At 46.3% G+C, this 20,517-nt stretch overlaps 1 protein-coding gene across 1 annotated transcript in view; it reads right to left on the reverse strand.

Moving 5' to 3' along the window:
* CDON (cell adhesion associated, oncogene regulated) overlaps positions 1-20,517 on the reverse strand; it is a 46,804-nt gene that overhangs the window by 14,749 nt on the left and 11,538 nt on the right. Inside the window, exons 2-5 of the mRNA XM_018559019.1 lie at positions 5,914-6,046; positions 3,790-4,059; positions 3,098-3,239; positions 1,161-1,312 (exon numbers count right to left, since the gene is read on the reverse strand). Of these exons, the coding sequence (XP_018414521.1) occupies positions 1,161-1,312; positions 3,098-3,239; positions 3,790-4,059; positions 5,914-5,983 (634 nt within the window). The 5' untranslated portion in view covers positions 5,984-6,046. The remainder of the gene's footprint in view (positions 1-1,160; positions 1,313-3,097; positions 3,240-3,789; positions 4,060-5,913; positions 6,047-20,517) is intronic.

Below are 20,517 nucleotides of genomic sequence, written 5' to 3' on the forward strand. Positions count from 1 at the left end.
GGGGGTGCAAATTTCAATAGCGGCTGAACAGATTTACAAATATTTGGACAGGTAAGACAGTTCGGATGCTTATCCGAGCTCTGCCAAATAGAAAAACAAACTCCCAACGCCTCTCCAAGGTGTTACTACCGGCATTTGCCTTCGGCCACATGTGATCTTTACCATTACACCATAAAACAAAAAATACAAATACAGTTCCAGAAAAGCTTTTATATGCAGATTGTTTATCAAATCCTTTCAGATTATGTCTGTCTGTCCCGTACTTGTGAAAATCATGTTTTTTGGATGAACATCACAAATGCAACTGATGAATGTTATCGGGTCAGACATTCGATGTCAATGACGGCGGTCCAGGTTGAAGTGCACGGAATGAATCCTTTGTATAGAATATTGTCTGTCATTGACACATCCAAAGTCATGCAAGTTGGACTTTATGTAGGCCGTATACAGAGACACAACGCCAGGGAATGTGGGTGTAAAATCTAACGCAGAACCGCACCGGCTGTGCCAGGAAACGGCACAAATAAAAAGAATCTCCAAAAATAAATGAGGACATCCGGCAAAAAGAAAAATCCAGATTTGTTCAAAACCGTTTCATATACCAGCAAAATAAGCCCCCGAGTATATTGAGTAGGGATGCACCGATCCCAAGTACCATGCTCGGTACAAGTACAGATACTTTTCCAGCTCCAGGACTAGACTAGAGAAACATTCAAAAGTTAGGAGGCCGCTGTCATGTGTAAGGAGCACACGGAGCTCCAGGGATTTGTACATCTCTGTTATAATGTATGATTTGTTTTTATAAATATATAATCGGGATGCACCGATACCAGTTTTGCGAGTACAAGTACTGATACTCGTCCAAGTCCTCACATATACAAGTACTGATACATTTTTGTTTATTGTCATGTGACAGCATTTCTAAAACAATACAGACTAATTTTTTCAGGACAGTGGTGGAGCGCCGGAGCCCGGTCCCAGCTGCAACCCTTGCCACCCTGGTAGTTCTCATGAAAATGCCAATTATCGGCACTGGTATCGGTGCATCCCTAGTATTGAGGTTATTTAGAAAAAAAAAGGACATTTACATTTCATCTACAGCAAGCCATCATCAAAAACAACCATGGCACCAGTACGTTTGTACTACTACTACTACTCACCGGTAACAGCAAGCTTGTAAACAGAAGGGCTTATCTTCCGCTCATGTGTGACTGGGTTATACGCGGCACATCTATAGGGTCCCCGATCCTCCAATGTCACATTGACTATCTGAAGGTTTCCAGAGGGCAGGATGAGGTACTTATCTAATGAAAGAACAGAGAAGAGAGTTACTTTCTGCCAATAGGAGACATCACATGTTTATAACCAAAATTTTCTTTTCCCTCTATTGGATAGAGCGGGGAAGGGTTGTAACGGCAATTTACAAGCTTTTTACCATAGAGGAACCCCCCTAACAATAACTTTCTGGTGTCAGGGAACCCCCGTTAATAATGACCAGATCTACAGGTCAAAGTACATCAGCCTGAAGAATAAGCGGAGAGATAAAAATAAATAAAAGACGAATTTGGGGTGATTGACGCCCGGGTCTGCTCTATACAACATCATCATGAACATGGAAATTAAAGGAATGGGGACGATGGTCAGAAAAGAAATGCAGACAGTGACCATCATAAATTGTCTTTCATCACCTGGATGCTCACTGGAGAAATGATGGTCAGTGGAAACGTGTCCCCTCATGTCAGTGGTCATTGTTGTGTCCCCCTTAAATGAGTCATCATGGAAATGCTCTCCTGTATTGGTGGTCAGTGAGAGAAGGGTTCCATCACGCTGGTGGTCAGTGAGAGAAGGGTTTCATTACACTGGTGGTCGGTGAGAGAAGGATTCCATTACACTGGTGGTCAGTGAGAGAAGGATTCCATTACACTGGTAGTCAGTGAGAGAAGGATTCCATTACACTGGTAGTCAGTGAGAGAAGGATTCCATTACACTGGTAGTCAGTGAGAGAAGGGTTCCATCACGCTGGTGGTCAGTGAGAGAAGGGTTCCATTAAACTGGTGGTCAGTGAGAGAAGGGTTCCATCACGCTGGTGGTCAGTGAGAGAAGGGTTTCATTACACTGGTGGTCGGTGAGAGAAGGATTCCATTACACTGGTGGTCAGTGAGAGAAGGGTTCCATCACGCTGGTGGTCAGTGAGAGAAGGGTTTCATTACACTGGTGGTCGGTGAGAGAAGGATTCCATTACACTGGTGGTCAGTGAGAGAAGGGTTCCATCACGCTGGTGGTCAGTGAGAGAAGGGTTTCATTACACTGGTGGTCGGTGAGAGAAGGATTCCATTACACTGGTGGTCAGTGAGAGAAGGGTTCCATCACGCTGGTGGTCAGTGAGAGAAGGGTTTCATTACACTGGTGGTCGGTGAGAGAAGGATTCCATTACACTGGTGGTCAGTGAGAGAAGGGTTCCATCACGCTGGTGGTCAGTGAGAGAAGGGTTTCATTACACTGGTGGTCGGTGAGAGAAGGATTCCATTACACTGGTGGTCAGTGAGAGAAGGGTTCCATCACGCTGGTGGTCAGTGAGAGAAGGGTTTCATTACACTGGTGGTCGGTGAGAGAAGGATTCCATTACACTGGTGGTCAGTGAGAGAAGGGTTCCATCACGCTGGTGGTCAGTGAGAGAAGGATTCCAATACACTGGTGGTCAGAGGGAAGAATACTCCTCACAATGGTGGTCAGTGAAAGGAATGTCCCACTTACAGACATCCAAAGTTGATTAGTGTTACTTATCTAAGAGACAGAAAGTTCTAATTTTTCAAGAAACCTTTTGGGAAGTCCTGGGGCTCCATGTGACATCCTGTGCTCAGGCTCTGAAATGGTCTTCCCAGAACAGAACTTTGTCTCGCGTCTGGTTCACCCTTTTTTGTACTACTTCTTGATATTATGCAAGCTAAATGTCCATTCATTTCAACCAAGATGATTTAGGAAATTGCAGGTGTTGTAGCTCGGGTCACAAGAGATTCTTACCTGAGCGCATGCTGCTCAGAATATCCCATAAATAAGCTTCCAGTCCAGATATTCACACACTTACCGCGAGCAGATTGATCTGTCCAGCCATTTCCCCCTCACTCGATAATGGATCTGAGCACGCGGAACACTGGATGGAACACCACATGTTATAATGGCCGTGCTTCCTTCTTCAGCCACCACAGAGACTCTAGAGACCGATTCAAAGTCTCCCAGATCTGCAGGACAAGGAAGAGAATGGTCATATACATAGAAAGCACTGTGCACAATGTTAAGATTAACAATGGTCTAGCTATGTAGTTGTATTCACTAGCAGGGGGCTAATAAAAATATGGATGTCTGCTTGTAATGGCCAATGTGCTTATCAGCGGGCTTGCCGCCCGGCATTTTGAATGAATCTACCAACAACGACTACATTAAATTATTTGCTGGACATGCGTTACTGGAATTCTGGCTGATTAATGCGGAATTGGTTGGAATTGGAGCCAAGGCCCAATGCTCTTTCATTATTTTCAGCATCATGGAGACTTGATGTAAATGAGGCTTTCCGCTAGCAACCAAATTCCCCATTCATGCAGCATCAGAGAAACACCCTTCAGATATTATATGGATGAGGGAACCATGACTTGTGGTGTGCAGGGAGATTAGCACTTAGAATAAAGAGAATACAGTCATGGAAGGTTTTACATATCATGTCTACAACCTTATTCAGGTTATTCTCCTCTATTCCAACATGACCATTAGGTGCCTGGTGTGTAGAATACTTACATGCCACCGACACGTTGGCAGGGGTGCTAATAAGAGAGCCTCTGCTGGTGTTGATCGTGCACTGGTATCGGCCAGCATGGTGCAGACCCAGAGACAAGATGGTCAGGTGACCAGGCTGAATGTCCCCATCCCGAGTTCTGTCCAAAAGTCTCCCGTTAAATAACCAAGAAATATGGGACCACGGCGGTTCAGCAGCACATAATAACGTGACCGGCACGCCAGGCTTCTGGACAGTGGAAAGGGGCTCAGACAGGAATCGGGGCGTCACATCTAAACAAAACAAAAACAAGTTACATTACAACCAAGGGGTCAGATCTGATGTACAATCCATTCTGGCAATGTTATATATAAATCGAAAGCGGTATAAGAAATGAACTCTAAAGGACGGCTGAAGCCTGGTTTTTGGAATGATATGAAAGTTAACTGGATGTGGAGTACAAGTGATATTTGGAGGATTCGTGGAAGGATATGAAGATGAACCAGTTAGATGAGGAACATGAGCGGGAACAACATTACAAAAAGATATCTTCCTGGATTCATAGAAGATGGAGATTACTGGGGTGAGGGGCACGAGTGAAGAGTGACATTAGGAGTAAAGTGTCACCATGGAATGAGATAAAGATGAAGATTAGGTGGATGAGGGACAAGTGAAGAGTGATACAAGGAGGAAGGCTTCAACACGGAAGACATAAGGTGGAATTAGTTGGAGAATGGGCCTGGGTGCAGAGTGATAATAAGAGTCAGGCATGTCAATGGAATGATATGAAAATAGAGATTAGGTGGATGAGGGAGATGAGTGGGAAAGTATTACAAGAAAAGGTATTTGATGGAAGGATACCAAGATGGAGATTATTTGGATGAAGGGCCTGAGTAAAGAATGATATATAAAGTAAGGTATTTGATGGAATGATTCGAAGATGGAGATTATCCCTGAACACTCATCTGTTCAGGGAAGCCTATCCCACCTCCACCTAACCACTGAACTCTTTCTCAGACAATTCATCCCCACACAGCTCCCTCCACATGTATCACTGGCCCCTCCCCTTTAGATTGTAAGCCCTCAGGGGCAGGGCCCTCCTTACCATCTTGTCTTGATTTGTATTGTAACTATAATGTCTGTGCGAATTGTTGGTACAATATAAATCCTATATTATAACAGTAATAATTATTATGTGGGTGAGGGGCATGAGTGGAGAGTGATATAAGTAATAGGGCATTTGAGGGAATGATACCAAGATGGAGATTATTTGGGTGAAGGGCATGAGTGATATAAGAAGTAGGGTATCATGCAAAGATAGAGATAATTTAGGCGGGGGGGCATGACTAAAGAGTAAGCATAGCTGTAAGGCTTCTTGACGGAATGAGGATTGAGGTTGATACATAATTGAAGAGTGATAATAAAAATAAGATATGGAAGGTCTGAGGTTAGCTGAAGGAGGGTCATATTAGGGGTACAGCGTACTGATGGAATGACACAGGTTGGATAGGAGAGGACTCTTACCGTGTTTCCCCGAAAATAAGACACTGTCTTTTTTTTGGGGCCCCAAAAAATACACTAGGTCTTATTTTCGGGGTAGGTCTTATTTTTTTTTTTTTAATGTACAACAATCCAAAGTGAATGCAAATCCACATTAAATAATCCAAAATGGCAATGTTAAGAATAGTGTGATCAGGGCAATCAGGGGTGCCGTACCTTTCCAAGAGCAATTTGGTAACCAGAATGAGCGAAACACGCTTTCCCTATCGATTCCTCACAGGCGGAGTGAGTTTGGTATCACTTCGCCTGTGACAGGAGCCGGCGCTATAGAGGAAAGCATCAACTTGTGTGGCTCTGCTCCCTCCGGTGCCGCCTCGCTTACGCTAGCGCTGGCTTCATTGGCACCGCTGATTCTCTCCCGCAGCTCTTCAAGTTCCCCCTTATGCCACCACCGGCCCCGGAACGGTCACAGCTAGTTCTTATTTTCGGGGAAACGCGGTAGATAAAAAGCACAGCGTATGGATGAGAAGACTGAGCTGAGCTGGGCCAAGTAGCCACCCACACACACTCTACATGGAGATTGGCCACTATACTTTTCATTTTTCCTTCAGGAGCACAATATAAGACAAGACCATCGAGTTCCGTACCTGAATCTCCACGTGTGCACAGCAACAGAAGCGAGAAACAAAGTAGTGGATGCCACGGCCCAGGATGCATAGCGCTGTGTCACACCGATGAACAGTGCAAACGTCCAGGAGAAAAGGAGGGAGACGACACAGTCTGGAAAAAAAAAGAAAAAAGACACCAAAAATATGAGCTCACGCCTGACTGCCGAGTACGTCACTTACACTTCCAATGTGAGAGGAAACCATTATACAGAAACAAGTCACTAGATTTGGGGTTCTCTGTATTCTTTACTGCAACATGTGTCACCTAATGATGTAATACAGTCACTCTATTACCCCGGTGAGATCTCAGTGAATGACACGGCGCTGGCGCTATTCTGACCATGGAATAGAGAATCAGTACAGTACAGATACGGATTGTAGTATACAGGATACACATCGCTGTGTCATCATCACTAGGACACACTATACACAATCATCATGGGCAGTAATCACTAGGACACACACTATACACACATCATTGAATCAGGTGCTGCATGGGATATACATTTCTGTATCATCTGTAGATGGCGGTATAGTCAGAGATTTATACGTTTTAGTCAGGCAGCAGTGCAGTATACGGGATATACATTATCCAACCATGGAAAGGAAAACAGTATAGTTCACTGGACATATACATTACTGAACCACTGACAGGCAGCAGTATAAAACATACACTGTTCATTGATGAATCATGTACAAGCAACACTCTAGTTTATTAGATTCCTTAGTACACTGATATATATTATAGAATCATGGACAGGCAGCAGCGCAGTACACGGATAATACATTATAGAATCATGGACAGGCCGCAGCGCAGTACACGGATAATACATTATAGAATCATGGACAGGCCGCAGCGCAGTACAATGACATAGAATATAGAATCATGGACAGGCAGCAGCACAGTACACTGATATATAATATAGAATCATGGACAGGCCGCAGCGCAGTACAATGATATATAATATAGAATCATGGACAGGCAGCAGCGCAGTACACTGATATATAATATAGAATCATGGACAGGCCGCGGCGCAGTACAATGATATATAATATAGAATCATGGACAGGCAACAGCGCAGTACAATGATATATAATATAGAATCATGGACAGGCAGCAGCGTAGTACACTGATATATAACATAGAATCATGGACAGGCAGCAGTGCAGTACACTGATATATAATATAGAATCATGGACAGGGAGCAGCGCAGTACACTGATATATAATATAGAATCATGGACAGGGAGCAGCGCAGTACACTGATATACATTAGAGAATCATGAACAGGCAGTAATGCAGTACACTAGATATACACCGCTGAATCATTCAGTGTGCCTCTGAGACGCGTGGTAATTGTATTCATTGTGTGTACAAGGCATGGATTCCCTCTGGGCCTTGTTGTAGGGAGACCTTAGAGAAGAGCAGAGGGAAGTCCCTGAGCACACCTCGGATCAGGGGTACCCATTGGCAAAGGGTGCCATACCTAATGCTTAGTCCAGCCCCGAGTGCCCCTTCCCAGCTCGCTCACTGGCACAGTGCAGGGCACTGGAAGCCCATATGGTGGAGGAATAGACAGCGGTAAGCAGCTCTTGCTGGGCCGACATTGTCCGGCATTCATGGGGAAGAGCAGCTGGCGGGAGGCAGCAGCAGCTGCTGGGAGCTGGCCGGGTTTATTTTACATTCTCTCGGTTGAAGAGCAGCAGAAGTCCACAGAGTGCGCAGAGCAAAATAAACAGGGGACCCGTTAACACGGAGCACTTCACCAGAGAGCAACACACAGGCCTGCTGTGCCAAACTTCTCCCACAGATATTTATTTAAAGAAGACCCTCGCGCCCACATGAGACACAGGAACCTTCTCAATTACCCGCCGCCGGGGGCACTCGTGTGAGTCCACAGTGTCTACTCGGGTCAGCAAACCTAAAATACAAGTTTCCTTCTATAAAGAGCTTCTAATAACATGCAGAAATATTTATGTGAGCGCCGCGGAAAGCCCACACATGACTGGAGGCACTTGTGGGGCTGACCTGTAAATAGGGAGCGAGAGCCAAGCTGCTGCCCACAGCTGCCGCTTTCCACATTCAGATGAAACAAACAATATTATTGCCACGGGCAACATTTATACTTCAGATCTCATCAGCCCTATAAAGAGGACCGGTGGGCTCCACCAATCAGAATTGACGCTTCAAATAGGCCTAGCATCATCAGATAGGTTTTCCAGGTTGAGATCATGTATGCTTCAGCTGCCCGTACACCTTGCAATCATCGGGTGAAAATTTTCCGTCCGATGGTCGAACCGTCGTACGAGTTATGTATGGCGGCCCCATCCTGCACCGACCCTCGCACAGTTCAATTAGCGGTCTTTAGCAGAAAGCACCTGGACGAATTGCGTTAATCGTCAGCGCGGATTTTTGTTTGCGCATGAGCGGTGTTAATCGTGCGAATTTTGACGCGCGTAAACGCCACCGACCTTGCGAAAATCGTACGATCGACCGAAGTTTTCTAACCTGCTGGAAAGGACGAACGTCGTACGATTGCGCAGTATTTGCGGCTGTAGATTCCCCATCAACCTTACGAATATCGGACGAAAGCGCGATCTCAAAACGAAGATCGCCCGATATTCGTAAGGTGTTTGCGGATGACACCAAAATAGGGAGGGTAATAGACACGGACTTAGACACTATAACATTACAGGAGGACCTGGATAAAATAGGGGAGTGGGCATTAATGTGGCAGATGAGGTTTAATGTCGATAAATGCAAAGTAATGCACTTTGGAATTAAAAATAAACAAATGGGTTATACAATTATGGGTATGCCGCTGGGGAAGTCAGAAATGGAGAAGGATTTGGGGGTCATTGTAGACCACAAACTGAAAGGTAGTTTGCAGTGCCAGGCTGCTGTAAACAAAGCTAGCAGGGTCTTGTCCTGTATTAAAAAGGGGATGTATTGCAGGGACAAGTCTATAATTTTGCCACTTTATAGATCATTGGTTCGACCTCATCTGGAGTACGCGGTCCAGTTCTGGTCACCAGTACTAAGAAAAGATGTCCTTGAGTTGGAAAAAGTCCAGCGAAGGGCAACCAAACTAATTAGGGGTATGGAGGACCAGAGCTACGAGACGAGGCTACTAAATTTAAACATGTTCACATTAGAGGTGAGGAGATTAAGGGGGGATATGATTTCCATGTACAAAATGTTCAATGGTGGTAGCAACATTAGCGATAAACTGTTTAAAATTAACTCCGTTACAAAAACTAGAGGCCATCACCTAAAATTGGTGGAAAAAAAATTCCAGCACAAGGGGCGAAGGGGGTTCTTCACAGTAAGATCAGTTAGGGTCTGGAACTCACTGCCACAGGCGGTGATTTCAGCAAAGAATGTGGAATTGTTCAAGAATCTGTTGGACGATTTCTTAAGGGACCGTAATATACAGGGGTACGGGTACTCCTAGAATGAGATCCTAATAGGTTGGACTTGATGGACTAATGTCTTTATTCAACCTCAAATACTATGTAACTATGTAACTATGTGTACGGGCAGCTTAAGCCACAAGGAACTCTTCCAGGCATTACCCCTCAACAGCTCTGTCCAGGCGATGTGCAACATCAGCATCCTCTCTCTGGCTTAGAAATGGCACAATCATGTAAATCCCGCTGCATGTGCATTTCTCGCTCGCCTTGAGACTTGCGGCAAAGTTACAATGTTGCAGTCCGATCACTGGAATGATAAAATAACTTTGCTGTACATTGTGACAGGTTAGGAATGTAGATAGAAGTCACCAGCACTCTCTTGTGATGTGCAAAAAGCATAGCACTTTTATTCATGCGTCACAAAGCCAACGTTTCGGGGCCGCGCAGTGTCCCTTCATCAGGGCGACACCGTGACGATATCGCCCTGATGAAGGGACCCTGTGCGGTCACCCTGATGAAGGGACCCTGTGCGGTCGCCCTGATGAAGGGACCCTGTGCGGTCGCCCTGATGAAGGGACCCTGTGCGGTCGCCCTGATGAAGGGACCCTGTGCGGTCGCCCTGATGAAGGGACCCTGTGCGGTCGCCCTGATGAAGGGACCCTGTGCGGTCGCCCTCAAGGGACCCTGCGCGGCCCCTAAACATTGCCTTCTTGACACATGTAACGCATCAATAAAAGTGCTATGCTTTTTGCACATTACAAGTGAGCGCTGGTGACTTCTATCCTCATTCAGGGACGTATCCGCGCAGGCCTGTAAAGTTACTGAAGGTCTACTTGAAGAAAACTGGACAAATGGAAGGGTATTAAAAGGAGAACTATGGGGTTAAAGGGGGGGGAAAAACCCCCCCCCCCCCCCTCATAGTTCTCCTTTAATGTTTGCAACCAATCAGCTTGTAACCTTCATTCTCTAACATTCGCTCGGAAACTTGGCACCTGGTTGGTTGTCGCGGGCGCGAGCTTTACTTTTTTTCTTTTTACAAAGATTGAACTTCTGACTTGAAATGAGAAGTATGAAAGTCCAGAGTTCCGGGAAACGAGGTGGGAATGTACAGGAATGGTAATTTGAGTGAGCTGGAAGATACCATCTTAGCCGTGTGCGAGTCTACACTGAGGCCTGGTGATATCTATAGGAAGGGAGAAGCAGGAGTAGATTACGGCTTTATTTACACTACAAAGCCCAGCAAATTCTCCTGGAGGTCATGCTCTACACTCAGCTAAGTGCTCAGTTGAACTTAATATACGCTTACTGTTTTATGGGTCATTCCCGGCCAGATCTGCGTATTACCGGGGTGGGTATGGCCAGGTATTGACATTAAGCTGGGACCACTCAACCTGTACACACCAATGACAGGCTGGGAGGCTCCGGAGCTGTGACAACACACGGAGAGCACACCTGTGTTGGGGACAGAGGAGCGGCTCTGGACACAGAATCTGCATACAGAGCCGTCATCTGTCCATGGCTGCATGTCATTGCTCCTTGAATGCCCCAGACAGCGACAGCCTGTTATTGGTTTGTACAGACTTCCTGAATGCAAGTGCCTGGCCATATCCAACCTAGAAATACACTGCTGGGGGGGGCAGAGTCTGGAATATCCGTGTGGATGAACCCTCAGCAGCCAGCCAGAAGATTTATAATTCTGTACAGCTGATCCGTGATTTACACACCTCTGCACAGCCCAGCAAGTGACACTTATTTCTGGATTCAGCAAATCGGGAATCCCGTGTCACCCCGCTCCACCTCCAACAGGAAGTAGATCTTGCATGCTGTGCAGCGTGTCACAGGTGTGCAAAGCACAGGATTGGCCGATCAAAATCCAAACATTGCCAGGTAAGGCAGTACACACAGAGAGATTTGTATTTGATGACATTATAGTAAACTTTACAAGTCTGCATCAATAAATTCCTCACATGTTACAATATACAGCAACAGTATAACTCTAAAAAAATAAAACTCCACTTTATATCAATAAAACGCAGTGACTGAGCTCCAGTCCAGTGACTTTGGCTAGGTTGCAATGATTCCAGGCAGGAGGAAGCATTTCCTCAGTCTCCCCTCCCCCCAGTGATCAGTCTGTTGCAGGCAGGAGGAAGCATCACCCCAGTCTCCTTTCTTCCAGTGATAAGTCTACTGCAGGCAGGAGGAAGCATTTCCTCAGTCTACCCCCCTCCTACCCCTGTGATCAGTCTGCTGCATACAGGTGGAAGCATTTCCTCAGTCTACCCCCCTCCTACCCCTGTGATCAGTCTGCTGCATGCAGGTGGAAGCATTTCCTCAGTCTTCCCTCCCACAGTGATCAGACGGTACATTGTAACTTTGTAGTCACAGGGTAGGAAGATGTAGCAGGGGCTGATCTGCGTCAGACATTTCTCTGAGCCCCTATCTCAGGCCTGGAACTAGATGGTTACCCTGGATGATGTCTGAACAAAGATGGAGAGAATATCATATGAAGGCATTGTCATGAGCATTACCTGTGATCTCTGTGATCGGTAATGAATACCTGGAAGTGTTTCACGTAATGCGGTATATTGCACTTAGCATGGAAATATATGTGTTGATAGGTCAAACTTTACTTTGTAATCGTCCGGAGCAGTCCAGTAATGTGGTGATAATCAGGGTCCAAATTAGAACTTGCATGTCACATAAGTACGGGAACCTCTTGGTTCTCACCCATTAAATTCAGCCCCATGCCTGTCACCGGGCCCTGCCTTTGTCTCTATGGTGGGAGCTGATGCTGGCCCATCTCCCACTGAGTTTACCTTTGAGAAGGTAGCAGAGCTGACAGGTTTCCTACAGAGAGGGATAAACTGACACATTCCTATGGCTGGGGGCTCCTTGGTGATTAAGAAAAAACCTTTTATACCCGGCCCTTCCCCATGCTGTTCTCTTGGCTGCGTTTCCAAGTCGATTCCAAAAGTATCCCACAGAGCCCTCATCACTTCTCTGTGTCCATTTTGTTTTGTGTGTGTCAAATACCAACATATGAGCAAGAGGCTAGGGCCCCGAAACCTCCGTCCGTCCGGGATTCCAACCCAAAGCAGCTGCACATTACCACTCCACAATATTCCGTTGTGTCTTGTGACCAACCGATATTACCTCTGGACAAATGACATTCTTCTCTCACACAATTCCAGTCAGGCTGAAGGCGAGGCCTACAAAATTGGAGCACAAGTCTAAGGCAGCGTCATGATCCTTTTAGGCCCGGTTCACACCGGGGCGTTTTGTAGCGCGTTCGAACGCTCTGCAAAACGCTCAAACACCGAAATCCCATTATTTCCTATGGGTATGGTTCCCACCTGGGCGTATTACAGGCCGTATGAACACGCATATTCCATACGCCTAGGTCAGTGGTGGCGAACCTTGGCACTCCAGCTGTTTTGGAACTACAAGTCCCATGAGGCATTGCAAGGCTCTGACAGCAACAGACATAACTCCCAGAGGCAGATGCATGTTGGGATTTGTAGTTTTGGCACAGCTGGAGTGCCAAGGTTCGCCACCACTGGCCTAGGTGTTAACCAGACCTTACTGTGATACTTTCCATGTGCTATATGTTTTGTTGAATATGGATGACCTGTTTGCCACAGGCATCGGTTGGCATTGTAACATGTCTGTGTCTATGTGCAGTGTTAAACTCAATAAACATCTATTTGAAAAAAATTACATAAATAAAAGCAAGAACCGAAAAAGAAATCCAAAAAGATTTAAAGATTAAAATTGAAGCAATAAATTCAAAACGACAAAAAATAAAAACGCAAAGAAAAAAAAACCTATTCAAGTTGGAGGCGGCGGATCCTTTTTCCAAATGTCCGAACACCTGTAGCACACCTTACCGGACTTCCCATGAAGTAAATGGGTGCTCGCAATGACTGCGGATGGCGCCGCGTTAGGCAAAGATTGTTGTGAAGAGATGTCACCAGCACACCAATATGACAAACAAGTCAAAGTTCAGTGAACCTTCATTGTTATTTTTTTAGAAGTCACTTAAAGCAGTGATCCTTTTTCCAGACACAGTCTCCAGGAACAGCTCCGAAGATTCGGATTATTTGGACTTTCGATATAATTTATGAGCCGGATCAGAAAGCAGCTGCTCATCTCAGGGAGCCCTCCAGCCACCTATAACACATACAATATGAAGCGGAGCCGACAGTTGCCTTTTCACATCGTTCAGCCGCAAGCGCGCGCACACAAAAAGAAGAAGAAGAAAAAACAACAGAGGAAAGAAATATTTGCTGTGACTGGATACGGCCAAACATAACATTTGTGTTAGAAAACCCCCAAAAAAGGCCCGCTTTCCCGGTTTAAACTACTGTCCAAATGCGCGCAGCAAATGGAAAACAGATGAGGGCTGGGGAGGCATGTGAGCGGCGCGAAGCAAAATGTTTGTTTATGAACAGAAAAGAAAACTGGTTTGCAGCGAGAAAAAACAGTGGCATAGAAGAAAAACATTCATACAAAGTTCAGTCACCGACGTCAATCATTTATGAAATATGTAGGGATGTCAGAATAATAATATTCATATAACTAGTATATGGATTCCTTTACTTATGAGGCCACAGGTCGAGGAGGTGGTGCGTCCTCCAAGAGTCCCTTGTCTTGAAGGACTAACATACCCCACCCCAGTGTGAAGCAGGTCCGGTCCTTAGATCAGTGGTTCTCACCCTGTGTAACCTCAGGACCCACATTTGTCCTTGGTCATCAAGTCGCGACCCAAGTCGCACCGCACTGGAATGCGCGGCATAGCGGTACCGTGCGTTCCGGTGCGGGCGATTGAACTGTGGGTGGGAGGCGCGTTTGGGGTGCCATTCAAATGAATGGCAATGCTACGCACCTCTCACACAAGAATGCGCGGTGGGTGCGATTGAGTGGTAAGACGCGTTAATCACACAGGACTGTGTGATTAACGCACTGTACTAGTGTGAACGGGCCCTCAAAAACACTGACACACAACCACAGACACAATCTCACACACTCACTTTTTAAGGTCCACCCAGTCTCCCTATCGTACGAGAACTGGAGAGGATCCTCAGCCTGGGGCCCAGTGTGGGCTGCTGTGCTGTGACGGAGCTCCATCCATATGTGCAGTGCTGGTACAGCTCCCCTGCGTGCCCTGTAGAGGTGCCGGGAGCCAGAATGTGACATCACTCCGGTCCAGGCACCTCTACAGGACACGTGAGCTGTAAGCAATGCACGTATGAATAGAGCTCTCTCATGTCCATAGCCTCATCCCACCTCAAGCTGACACCGCTAGCGGGAGGCTGATGAGCCTCTCTCCCAGAAAAGTAAAAGTCATGAGGTGACCCACTGAACATGGGGTCGCGACCCACCAGTTGAGACCCAAGGCCTTAGACCAGGGGTAGCCAAACTCCGGCCCTCCAGCTGTGGTGGAACTACAAATCCCATGAGGCATTGCACGAGTCTCACAGACACAGACATGACTCCCGGAGACAGATGCATCATGGGATTTGCAGTTTCACCACAGCTGGAGGGCGGGAGTTTGGCTACCTCTGCTTTAGACCATATGGACGAAGGAATTTCCTTGCTGCATCGTCTTCATGGCCTCCTACTTGGCTACGGGACCGTAACTACAATCACCAAGAATGTATCCACACATAGTTCTGGTGCAGCCAGCGCTCAAACCCATGAAGCTCGATGGTTTGCATATTTGTGGTTAGAGATGAGCAAATCCATTTCTATGCCTCGCCAAATCCACAAAATGTATTCAAGGATAATTGCAATTTTCTGGTTCTCTTGAATACGAGCGTGCAGCGTTGTCTGATCCACGGAGAATCACGGCGTCATTACTTAAAGGAGAAGTATGAGGTGGGTGCTTTTCACTCACCTCATAGTTCTAGCCGACCTGTGACAATGAGACTGTCACAGGTCGGCTCAGTAGATCGGGAAGTGAGGGAACACTCTCGATCCTGTCACGGCTCTCTGCCGTGACAGGGGAGGGGCTGGATTCCCCCCTACCCGCCAGCGCTGACTGGCGGAACGGATGGGGGAGGGGGCGTGTACAGCTGGCTCTGCCTCTAGATAGGAGGAGCCAGCTGTCAGTCACGCAGCTGGGCGGATCCCGGCACAATTGTTGGGATCCGCTTCAGCTGCGGCGTCTCAGTATACAGCAAAAAATAGGGAGCAAAAATGCAACATTTGTAAGGGGCCGGAGGAACACTAATGCGGCCTGTGGCTGTAATGTATCTCCAGTCTACGACAATCCTCCCCAAGCATGTCCCCATTCTCCAACAACTCCTCCAGCATGTTTCTGGTCTCTAACCATCTCCTGTACTATGTCTGTATTCTTTCACCATCTCTCGTAACATGTCCGTAATCTTTAACCATCTCCTGTTGCGTGTCTGCGGTATCTTGACGGCTTTCTGTAGCATTAAGCAGGCCATGTGCTGCACGAATTTTGGCCAAGCTCTGCAGACTCTGCCAAAATCTGAGCAGCGTGTGTGGCCTCCTCGGGGACTCCAGGCCCAACCTCCATTCCCATGGACAAAAGGTGATTTTTTTCAATCGCCTTTTGTTGAAGGAGCCAGTCTGAAATACGTCAGCCAATCAGATGCAGTCGCCGTTCGGGTATTCTAACAGCGGCACACCCGCCACCATCAGAATACAATATGCAAGTGGGGGGAGGGGGAATCCCTAATGCACGCTGTTGAGCATGGATGGAGGAATCGAGCATGGGGGGAAACAACTGGTGTACACTGAGTGGCCAGATTATTATGACCACCTGACGTTTGTAGGCAAATTAGCTATAATTTGGCGCTGAAGTTGCTAGAGGGCCAGACCATTATAAATAGGGAAGCAGGTTGTTTACTACGACAGTAGAAGTGATTTGTTTCTGAAGATACGGGGGAAAGAACGCGATTTAACAGCCTTTGAACGCGGGATGATTGTTGGCGCTCGGAGCCATGGAGCGAGTATCAGCAAAACAGCAGAATTCGTTAAATGTTCAAGAGGGGCTCATTGTTAACGTTTTTAAAGACCGGACTGTCAGCCGAAAATCTGGGTCTGAACGTGGGAATTGTGGCCGTCAGCAACTAGTCAATGTTAGGGCAGAACGGGGGAGGGGCAAGACTGGTACAAGACAGCAGAAGGGCGACAGTGCCGTGTCAGATTCCTCGCATCACCTTTCACCATCTCGTGGAGTCACCAGGCGGCCCAACCAAGTAGTGATGGGGTTGTCATAATAATCTGGCCACTCAGTGTATGTTGGCCACATTGACACTGCTGGTGATGTCAGGGACCACACTTGAAGAACACTGACCACCATTGGTCTAGCTGATGATTTTCAATCTTCCTGAACAAGTCACATATAAATCTGCAATTCAGAATGCGATGACGGCAGAACGTAGGTGCGATGCAGCGACAAAGGCGCGCCTCAGTAACATACAGGAATACATGGAAAGCTTTCACTTTGAGACATTCTGCAGTTGGCTCGGCGGGTCTCGGCGTTTCAGGAGAGGTTGGAATCCTGCTCGGTCCCTGTTTTCTTTCACTCTCTTTCTAGGCCACAGCAGGCAGGAGGGAGAGATAAAAGTTCATTACCGCTCGCGGTGTTCTCATCCCGGGGTTCATCGGACGGATCATGTGACCTAATCTAGACAGTTTGCGGCTGACAAGAGCGATTCCCAGATCCTTCGCAGCCCCTCCGCCCCAGTACAACCTCAGACTCTGTGCGCTGCAGTCTAGGTGTGTGGTCTCTTTCCACACAGGCACGGAGCACACGGGCTGCATCAGATCTAATTTTATACACTCACGAAAGCCAAACATCGACTTGAAGTGGACCTGTTAAGAGAAAGCTAAATAATCCGACGGCCTGTTTAAAAGGGCCGGTGAGCATAAAATCTTTATAAAAAGTGACGCTTATGACATGAAGGACAAACATTTGTTTTCCTTATTTTGAGTAGAGTAGAAGAAGGGTTAGAACCCCCTTGTCCATTTTTTTTTTTTTTTTGCCATCTATGACCTACTGGGGAGTTTTCCCTTTACTTCCTGTCCTGTAAACACAACAGGAAGTGAGAGGAAATATCTCCAAAGAGAATTTCCCTCTTGAGAGGGACCTTAGATTGTAAGCTCCTTGAGGGCATGGACTGATGTGAATGTGCAGTATGTAAAGCGCTGCGTAAATTGTCGGAGCTATATGAATACCTGTAATAAATAAATGACAGGGCGATCTTTACTTCCATAGGTGCACGCAGACAATACCAGACAGAGGCAAGTCTTTCTTAAGTCCCTTCTGCTTAACACAAATATGCATACTTAGGCGGTCCAAGCATGCAGCAGCTTGAAGGCAAAAAGACAAAACCTTCTGCAGTCAAAAGTCCATGACCAGCACGTCTTAGCTGTGTAGCCCATTGTTCCCTATCAGCTGCCATGTTAGACCTATTGAGACTCACAAGTGACAGCTGTCAGTATCCTCCTAAGGGATTACTGGACAGGAAGTCACCTGTGCACTGGAAAAGGCCACCCCCCTCACCCCCAGACACACACACAGTGACACTGATTTCTGTTGAAATAGAAGGAAAATTAAAATCTGCTCTCCACATAAACCAACGTTTTATTTATATTCAGCAGCAATAAAAATAAAAAACTTGGTTATGAACCATTAAATTCTTAACTTACTAACAAACACACCCCAGAGTGAAGTAAGAAACCCCAACTAGACATATAGTTTGCTTTGCACTGGTGTGGAGGTAGTGTTGGAGAAGTGCACTACACGTACCAATAACAAATCACGTTATCGTACCCAGATATGAGTTATGATCATAAGCTTCAACCATAATCACAATAAAGAATTGGTGACCTACCCTTATAAATTCTAGATGCCTGGCTGTCATACAGGACACATGCCCTGGACATGTATGAAGGTTAGGTGTTCTGATATTACAGGCTACGTGCTAGTTCCTCAGTAAATGCAAAAGTACTGAGGGCCAGGCAACTAGCAGTTTCATAAGGAGGTCATCATTGACAGCTTATGTACACTTTATGGCCAAAAGCACATGGACACCTCTACAAATGATGGCATTTAGGTGTACCAAGCCAGGTCCATAAGGGTGGTGTCCTGCACAGAGCCCTGGCCTCAACTATACTGAAAACCTTTAGAATAAATTGGAATGCCATTTGTGGGCCGGGTCTTCTCATTCAACATCAGCACCTGACCTCACAAACGCTCTTAAAGCTAAACGGACATAAATTCCCACAGAAACACTCCAAAATCTCATGTAAAAAGTCTCATTGTCACAGGTCGGCTAGAACTATGAGGTGAGTGAAAAGCACCCGCCTCATAGTTCTCCTCTAAGAAGCATTGGCTACCCGGCTCCTGAAAAAGCCCAAAAAGCTTAAGCGATTACTCGAGTCAATGGCAAGTCTTCAGTGCATGATGGGAAACCTTACTCACAGAGAACATGCTCCTCCAGTATGTGGGATTAGTCGCTTTATCTCAGCTGATTAGTACTTAACCATTTTTGTTCTATTGGCCTCAGCGAAAGACATATTTTTAATCGACAATTTCATAATTCAACACCAATGGTAAAAGATAGCAGACGGCCATTTATAGAGAGATAATCAAAAACCAGCCGCATCACAGATAACCTAAACTCCCCCAAATCCTGAGTCTGTACGAGGTTGCGTGAGGCCACCACGATCTCATTAAAACACCACCAACAACCGAGAACAAAAGCTTTGTAAATACGAGGAATGTTTTCTTCTCACAGGCTGGCTTAGTGTTTTGAAGTATCCGCTACCACAAATGGGAGAAGGTCAACATGATCCTTGTTGCCAGAAGGACCTGTAGACGCTGAAGTCTTCCTCCATCATACTGATAAAGAAAAGCAGATGAATGGAATCCTAATGGCAACGGGTTATTATTATTATTTTTAGAGCTAGTCGGTTGTGATGAAACCATGAAAAGAAAAACACACAAAGAAAAAGAAAAACTGGACATTTATCCGTTTTGGTTTCTTAGAATATCAAGTTGGTCCGAAAGGCAGAAGATTTGATAAAAATGCCAAACTGATCGGCAAGGCCGAAGGTTACCACAGCTCAATTCCAAGATCATCCTAAGGCTGGGCACACACCTTACAACCATCGCAAGACTTCTGTCTTGCAATGGTTGTAAGGTACTTAAAAAAACGTACGATCTGCCTATGTTGCATAGGCAGATCGTACTTGCGATGATCACAAGCCACGCCCCCTGAGGGGCTTGCGCACACCGGCCCGTACGGCTGTTATCGTACGGACATGCCACAAACCCGCCGAACATCGTACGATGCTCGGCGGGTTTTCGAACATGTCCGTAAGTTTAAAGTCGTGCGACCTTACAGTAGTAGAGGTCGCACGGCTTCCACACACCTTACGATCATCGTACGATCGCGGGATTTCCCACGATTATCGGACGATAATCGTAAGGTGTGTGGGGACCCTAAGAATAGCTACAACACTTCTCAGCCCCACGGCCTCCACACCAAAAATACTGAACAATGGAAATATGATGGTGTAGCCTCCTGAAAATACCCTTTATGACCAAAGATTTGTAGACACCTGACCATCAGATCTATATGAGCTTGTTGGGAATGTATATGGCGTTGTCCCCACTTTGCAGCTAGAACAGTCTTTTCTCTTCCGGGAAGGCTTTCCACAAGTGTCTGGAAATTTGTGCCCAATCAGCCAAAATACTGATGTTGGGAGGAGATCTAGAATACAACTGGTGCTATTGTTTATCCCAAAGATGTTCAGGAGGGTTGAGGTCAGGGCTCTGTGCAGGACAATCAAGTTCCTCCACCCCAGACTTGTCAAACCTTGTCTTTGTACACCGGAGCACAGGCATGCTGGAACAGAAAAGGGCCCTCACCCAACTGTTGTCACAATGTGACAAGCAAACAATAGTCCAAAATGAGGGCTGGAAAAATCCCAGGTAGCCAGGTAGCCAGTGATCGTTAAAAATTACAGCTGGCGCCCAACTTTTGAGGGTTTTTCCCCTAGTTTTGGTCAATGGAGCTGGTTTCTAAAAGATAAAATCCTGCTGGCTCCTGGATTGGACAAACTGGCTGCAGAATGCCATGTAAAAGTTGTCCATCATAATAACACCCTTCACTGGAAACACCCAAAC

This window comes from Nanorana parkeri, unplaced genomic scaffold (genome assembly GCF_000935625.1).
Source record: "Nanorana parkeri isolate BGI_ZX_2015 unplaced genomic scaffold, ASM93562v1 scaffold376, whole genome shotgun sequence".
Taxonomy (NCBI): domain Eukaryota; kingdom Metazoa; phylum Chordata; class Amphibia; order Anura; family Dicroglossidae; genus Nanorana; species Nanorana parkeri.